Source organism: Sycon ciliatum, chromosome 1, assembly GCF_964019385.1.
Source record: "Sycon ciliatum chromosome 1, ocSycCili1.1, whole genome shotgun sequence".
In the NCBI taxonomy this organism is placed as follows: domain Eukaryota; kingdom Metazoa; phylum Porifera; class Calcarea; order Leucosolenida; family Sycettidae; genus Sycon; species Sycon ciliatum.
Window position 1 is genome coordinate 417,657 of NC_088643.1, and position 7,565 is coordinate 425,221.

General features: G+C 45.7%; 1 protein-coding gene across 1 annotated transcript in view; it reads left to right on the forward strand.

The window, feature by feature from the left end:
• LOC135809694 (DNA repair protein XRCC4-like) overlaps positions 1-7,565 on the forward strand; it is a 41,838-nt gene that overhangs the window by 1,239 nt on the left and 33,034 nt on the right. The window contains exons 2-6 of the mRNA XM_065323111.1: positions 1,190-1,341; positions 2,071-2,109; positions 2,692-2,790; positions 4,570-4,635; positions 5,335-5,391. Of these exons, the coding sequence (XP_065179183.1) occupies positions 1,190-1,341; positions 2,071-2,109; positions 2,692-2,790; positions 4,570-4,635; positions 5,335-5,391 (413 nt within the window). The remainder of the gene's footprint in view (positions 1-1,189; positions 1,342-2,070; positions 2,110-2,691; positions 2,791-4,569; positions 4,636-5,334; positions 5,392-7,565) is intronic.

Here is a 7,565-nt window from a genome sequence, read left to right on the forward strand (position 1 = left end):
TTGACATTCAAATCTTAATTCAAACTTGCACTGGTTTCCACTCCATATGTGCTAACGTGTGCTCAATACAAATTAATGCACGATGACCGCATTTAATATTTGCGTACGAGAGAGCTTGGAAGCTCAGGGCCCTACGCTATGCTTTTTTGCCTTGATGACCTAGACAAAAAAAGCATAGGGATGTTATAAATTCTAAAAAAATCCTTTTTTAAAGACATAACCTGGGATTCGAACCCGCACTATCGCGCGCCCTGCATGCATATCCCGATACACTTCGCGTACTGTAGAGGCAGAAAATTTCGTCGGTCAATAATTTCGTCCACCTCCAAAGAAAAGGAGTTCGTCCGGTTGAAAATTTCGTCCATGGATCATAAGAGTGTATAGAAACGCTGGACAAATCGATATTCGTCCTACATTTAATTTAGTCCAAAAGCTCCTTGGACGAAAAAGACGAAATTAAATTCCAGACAAATATTTCTGCTTATACAGTACATACTAATTCTTCAAAGTTGCTTCACGTTATGATCTTGCATTTGAAAGCCCTATTTGAATATGCATTGTGGCCAGCCGTCTTTGATGGTACGGTACGGTACGGGACAGGTACGATCGAGGGTAATACGATACCGTCTACCGCCTTGATGACGGCAAAAAAAGCATAGGGATGTTATAATTTTTTTAATTCTCCTATTTTTATCAGGCATATCCTGGGATTCGAACCCGCACTATCCCTCTACATGCATTCCCCCATACACTTCGCTTTCATACCCATTCTTCCAAGTTGCTTCACGTTATGATCTTGCGTTTGAAAGCCCTATTTGAATATTGCGGCCAGCTGTATGTGGCCAGCTGTGTTTGATTGTACGGTACGGTACGGGACAGATACGGGATAACGCCAGGCGTGACACAAACACACAAACAAACACACAAATACCAAATTAAAGCTGTGTGGACCCTGGCTAGCGCCAGACGTTACTGAAGTAACGTCTTCTGCATAGCTACGGGATTAAGCCTCTATTATTGTAGTCCAGTGAATATTGTAGCTTGGTGAAAATTTGCCATGTTTTGTGTGTTTGTGCGTGTGTGTGTGTGTGTGTGTGTGTATGTGTGTGTGTGTGTGTGTGTGTGCGTGTGTGTGTGTGTGCGCATGTACGTGCGCATGGGTACGTGTACGTTCCCCGTATGATACCAGTGAGCCGTGACAATCTGCATCAGATGGCATGTGACGTGGACCGTGATCTGTTTGACTATTGTGCCGAGACTCGACAAGCCCTGGCGTCATCACCAACGGACGATAGCGACGACTTCGACTTTGAAATCAAACCGTCCGGCCATCGAGTTCAGGTAGGGACCACGGCAGTTAAGCTTCGGTTTGTTTTCATTGGGAAGACCCACACTTAGCAAGCCGTGGTTGGCTATAAAAACCCTGCAATCGCCACGCAAAGTGGTCATTGGCTACCCCAGCCATGTATTGCTTGGAATAAAATAAAATAATAGCACTTCACTATGATGGAGATGTGTTAGAGCAAGGTGTCAGGTCGTTGAAGGTCTCAGTAGCCTGTCAGTTTGTGTGCCCTGTTATCGCACTTTCTGACTGTTTATCATCTTGTTACAGTCGTGGATAGTTGCTTCATAACTTGTTCCCATGTTTTCTCTTCTATTTTACATACCTATGAACTCACCTTTCAAGGACACCCAATGCCATGCAGTGTATTGCAAAACATAGATACTGGGTAATAGATGTGAAAACATGTGTGAGATTTCTGGACTGGCTTACTAGTATCTAGTGTACGATCATGTACAATCTAGCTAGCGGCATGTCTAGCATTCGATGATGTCATGTACACTCTTGCCAGCTCACCATGGTCTTTGCAGTCTCGTGGGATATTCTTTTGAATTTTTGTGGAAAGGTTCGATTGATCCACCTGCTCGTGTAGTCCGTGAAAGCTTGTGGATTCTCAAGCGAATGCTGCACCCTTTCTATCGTATGCCTGTGTGTGTGTGTGTGTGTGTGTGTGTGTTTGTGTGTGTGTGTGCGTGCATGCGTGCGTGTGTTTGCACGGCTGCGTTCAGTTAACGTGGAAGAAGAGCATTGCAGGCGATGATGTCAAGGTATGTATGTATGTACCACTTATCAACTAATCAGTAGGCATGTACACTGTACTGTTGATCACATGACCCCACATGGCATGGCATGATGTCATCGCATGATGTCATTGCATGTCATATCAGAGGATGTGATTACAGTGAAACTGTCCAAGGCAACTACTGCTCAAGGGACTACTGCTCAAGGGACTACTGCTCAAGGGACCATACAGATGTGTGGTCCCCATGTACAGCTGGTCTTCTTCTCCAGGGTCACTTGACATACGTTGGTCCTGGTTGTAGTGGTCCTCTGGGATAGGCCCATCACTGATCAGGATGTTACTCCTTTACTCAATAAGTAGACAATAAAGCACCTATGTTCAATACCAAACAGCGTTCAGTACATGCGTCTGTATTCTGTACGCGCGTCTGCGATATGAAATACTGGGTTCTTGACTGGCAGAGGTGCACGGAGTTTTGCATGTGCATGTGTGCTGCGTGTGTGTGTTGCATGTGTTGTGTGTATTCCATGTGTTGCATGTGTTGGGTGTGTGTGTATGCGTGTGTGTATGCGTTGCACGTGTTGCGTGTGTTGTTTGTGCTGTGCAGTTCAAGTTGGGAAGCCTGCTGCTTGTCGCATGTCCTGATTCCGGCGATGTAGTGTGTCGAATGTTGGACTTTGAAGTCGACCAGACTTCTCACCTACACGTAAGCACCTGTGTGTGTGTGTGTGTGTGTGTGTGTGTGTGTGTGTGTGTGTGTGTGTGTGTGTGTGTGTGTGTGTGCGTGTGTGCGTGCGTGTGTGTATGGGAGTTCCGACTCAGCCACGCGGTCCTGCTTGTGATCCGACTCCCATTTTCTGGTCCCCTCTTCATAGGGGTGACACTTGCCCATCTGGGCAGTCATGCTGCTAGTAGTAGTAGTAGTAGTAGTAGTAGTAGTAGTAGTAGTAGTAGTAGTAGTAGTAGTAGTAGTAGTAGTAGTAGTGTGTATGTGTGTGAGTATGCATTTGCAAATTGTGAAAGCTCAAGTCGTTTGCTGTGTTGTGTCATCCAGCTGAGAGTGCGTGTTGTGAATCATCTACTTCAGTATCACTATCGTTGTGTATGCAGTAGCCCTGAAAGTGGCAGCCTGGTTGGTCTGGTCTATTTACTACATGTACTTCACAGTAAAACCTGTAACTAAAGACCACCGTGACTAGCGACCAGCCTGGTACTACAGTAAAACCTGTAACTAAAGACCCCCCTGACTAGCGACCAGCCTGGTACTACAGTAAAACCTGTAACTAAAGACCCCCCTGACTAGCGACCAGCCTGGTACTACAGTAAAACCTGTAACTAAAGACCCCCCTGACTAGCGACCAGCCTGGTACTACAGACCACTTCGCCAGGCACCAACCGTCTCACATTCATGTATGGTTGTGCGGTGCAATCCTCTAACTAAGGATCACCCGCCACTATAGACCGCTTTCTCTGGCCCCAAGGGGTGGTCGTTAGTCATAGGTTTTACTCTACTTTGAAACGTGATCCTTGAGTATGGTATCTTCTCGACGGCAGAGCGCAGCAACAGAGGCGAGAAGTATTTTCTCGTCACAGCGGTTTTTCTTGTGTTTTTCTCACAAGTGAGCAGTCATCTGATCAATTTTTTTAATCGTACATTTTCCCATCTTCACATGTTCTCTAGTCCGCTGCGCATGAGCACGGCTGGCCAGTCGTCTTGAGTTGAGGTACCCACCCTCCCTCCCTGTTTTTTGTACTTGTCAAATTAGGCTCTCCAGTATAGCCACTTGGGGTTTTACACCCGTTTTTTTCCCTAAAAAAATAATGCGTCCGTCGGCGCGAGGGTTTTTTCCCGGCTGGCTCGGCTCAGACGAATTAATCTGACAGTCCCAAGTGGTGCTTCTGGTTTTTCGGTCATTGCTCTCTCAGTTGCTGCCATTGCGTTGCTTTCATAGAATATACGTGTGCTCTGTCACTTCTTCCGCTATCCTGCAATTCCGCATCCTTCAATGTAAAGAACGTGGTGTCACACTTCTGGCCCTCCTAACCGCAATACATATGTGCTGTTGTTTGGTGTGTGGCGAGTGTGGCTTATCGCTGTGCGAGAATGGTGGCATTCCTGCGCATGTGGGCAACTCAGTCTAACCAAGTCTCACGCGAACCTTGACATTTATTTTGGACACGTTGAGATAATACTAACCAGGCTAATGTGGCCGTTGTCTTGCAAGAGTGCATAATACTGGATACGATAGAGGTTGCAACACCAGGTGACAGTGAAGACAAGATTGGTTCATGTTGTTACTCTAGAGTTTCGTGTCCCTTGGATAGTCGTGTGCTGTCTGCTGATCAGCTAAATGCTAAGAATAGCTCACAGGTATCACAGGCTATCACTGCGTACATCATGAGTGCACATGCACGTGTGATCTATCTATCTGTCTATCTATCTATCTCTCTCTCTCTTCATTCTTGCATCACTACTGGTTTGCAGGGCACCATCAATGACTTGGAGAATGAGAATGACCGTCTAAAGCAGCAAGCTGAAGACGTACTGCAGGTGTGTACGGTTGCATTGTTGTCCTTATGTCTGACTAATTCCCTCAATGCGTATTCCCTCAGTGCGTATCACAGCTGAAAGCTTCTGGGAAAGATGACCCAGCGCGTGAGAGCTGGTAACTTTGCGTTGCTCTGCGTGGCATAGAATTGTGTCTCGCAGCTCTCTGTTTCGCATCTACACAATCATGTACAGTCATGGACACTCACCACAGCTTGATAGAGTGCTCTGTGCACAGTCAGGACAGCTTGATCAAGTGCTCTATGTACCGAAGTCAGTGCAGAGTGGTGTAGAGGTTGTGCGGTGATTGCATGATCAGTTGAGATGAGTTGGCGATGTCGCGGCACAATATGGCTGCACTCGCACTAGTGACTCATGCTTCATACACTGCATACATAGTGCCAAAAAGCGAATCCGCTGACTCGCACTGTAGACTTAGTGCCAATAAGCGAATCCGCTGACTCGCACTGCATACATAGTGCCAATAAGCGAATCCGCTGACTCGCACTGTGGACTTAGTGCATGCTTGGCATAGTCTAAGGTTGTACCACCATATGACTTGTACCTGCACTCAGCCCTGTGCCTTGGATCTAGCTCTGGTTGCTATGGAAGCTGAGCTCCTTAAAAAAAATGCTTCTGTCTGCTCTGCTACTCGTATTTTAAAATCAAGGTGTGCTGTGCTATTTAATGTGTGCTCTGCAGAGATTGGAGAAGTGTGTTAATGAGAAGGATTCGTTGGAACAGGACTTGTTCGGAAAGGTAAGGGAAACTTTTTACCACGCAAATCAGTCACTGTGTGGATGAGTGCTGCATATTCATGTACGGTCAACCATGCGACCAACGACCCTGGATCGTGCATGGGAAGAGTATCGTTGTGTGTCATGAGGTTGATTGTACAGTATAATGTTACAAACAAGGCCGGTCGAGGCAGCTCCGAGTAGCAGTATAATGTTGTGTGAAAAATAGTAGTGTAGTGGAGCACACATACGAGCACATTCGCTCTGCTGCACGAGTAGATGGATGTGTGCCCTTCGCCAGTCACAGATAGTCTTACAGGTCCTGCCTGAGCTGGACTACCTGAGCAAGAGAGATAACAGTTACTAGTATGAGCGTGATCTCTGTTCCCGTTTCACCAGTGCCTAGTATCCAGCACGAAGGAAACATCATCCACTCGCTCACTGATGTGATGGATCAAACCAACATATCCGCAGGTTTTTGAGCTGGACCTAAAACGTTCAGCCATGCCAGGCAATATGATTTGCTAATGGACAGAGCCACCTTTACATCTTTTACCATGTAAGGTGACTAAGTTTTATGTAGAGAGTGATCATAACATGTGGACAGTGGAGCCAACATGGCCGACATCATGTGACCCATAGATGCAGGGATTGACTGGACTGGAATAGGAACCAAGATAGTCACTGAGTCCCATAATTATTATAGCAGTCATGTGACAGATGTGAGTAGCAACTCTCTATACGTGTTTAGACCAGCACTGCACTGGACACTGTGTCACTACATGTATTGTGTTGACCAGCACTGCACTGCTCTGCACTGCACTGGACACTACAGTCCATTTCAAAACTATAGACGCGTACCTAGGCAAAAATCGTTATGCCAGCATCTATACCACATAAAATCTGTGATCACTTTGTGCATAAATTTTTCCAAATTGGGCGTCTGTTATCCAATCCTTTAGAAACTATATGAGAGTAATTGTGGAGCAATCCTGAGCAATATTCCGAAAACTATTCTCAAAAAGTTCCAGCCAAATTTGAAATATTTCAAAAACCCTACGCGTCTATAGTTTTGAAATGCACTGTACATGTACACCCAGTGTGTAGACCAGCATTGGACCAGAGAGTAGTAAAATACCTACTCCCTGCTCTGGACACTACAGTACAATGTACTACACATAAAACAAGTCGTTGTATACTGAGTACCCTGAAAAAACCCAGTGCTAGTATCCAGTATACCCAGGGTGTACCCACTTGATTAACCATAAAGTACGGCTAAGTACTGTTGGCAGTGTTGCATGTGCCAATGTTTACATGTAGGTGAATGTTGAAGGGAAGGCCAGCCCTGGGGAGTAGGACGTGTTACAAACATGCACCTGTATTCCATTGCATACCAAGGTGTGCAAGTACAGTAACTACTGCAGTTGGCACATGTACCTGGACAGTTACGTTCCGTGAAATTTCCAAAGTACTAAAAAAGAACTGATACCCTGGACCAGCTCTGATTACATCACTGTGTTTGTACGTGTGTACGTCCAGCCGCATTCACACCGGGCCACGCGGCATCCATGCATATCCCACGATGCCGATGTTTGCGTTTAATAGTTGGAGGTACGACCCAATTCAAATTGATGAAATGGTTTTCATGAGGTGTTTGGAACTGTTTTCCATACACTTCAGTAGGAATAATCCAAATTTCAAGCCGATCGGCCAATTTTCCGGGTGAAACTTCCGCTGTAGTACGGGTAAAAGCACTATATGTGCCAACCTGTGGCAGTGCTCCTCGATCAATCACAGACATCTATTCATGGTATCTGTGTACTTATTCAGCATACTGTATAAGCAGAAATATTTGTCTGGAATTTAATTTCGTCTTTTTCGTCCAAGGAGCGTTTGGACTAAATTAAATGTAGGACGAATATCGATTTGTCCAGCTTTTCTATACACTCTTATGATCCATGGACGAAAGTTTCAACCGGACGAACTCCTTTTCTTTGGAGTTGGACGAAATTATTGACCGACGAAATTTTCTGCCTCTACAGTACTAGGCATTCTATTCCTTTCCCTGCCAGTTTTGTCATCATCTGCATCCGTTACTGGCATTACAACACTCTGGATAGGGGGGGGGGGTTGTACACCATGGTGCTGTTGGGACGTGACTGTGTTTGAATATGACCGTGTCCAATGGAGATCACC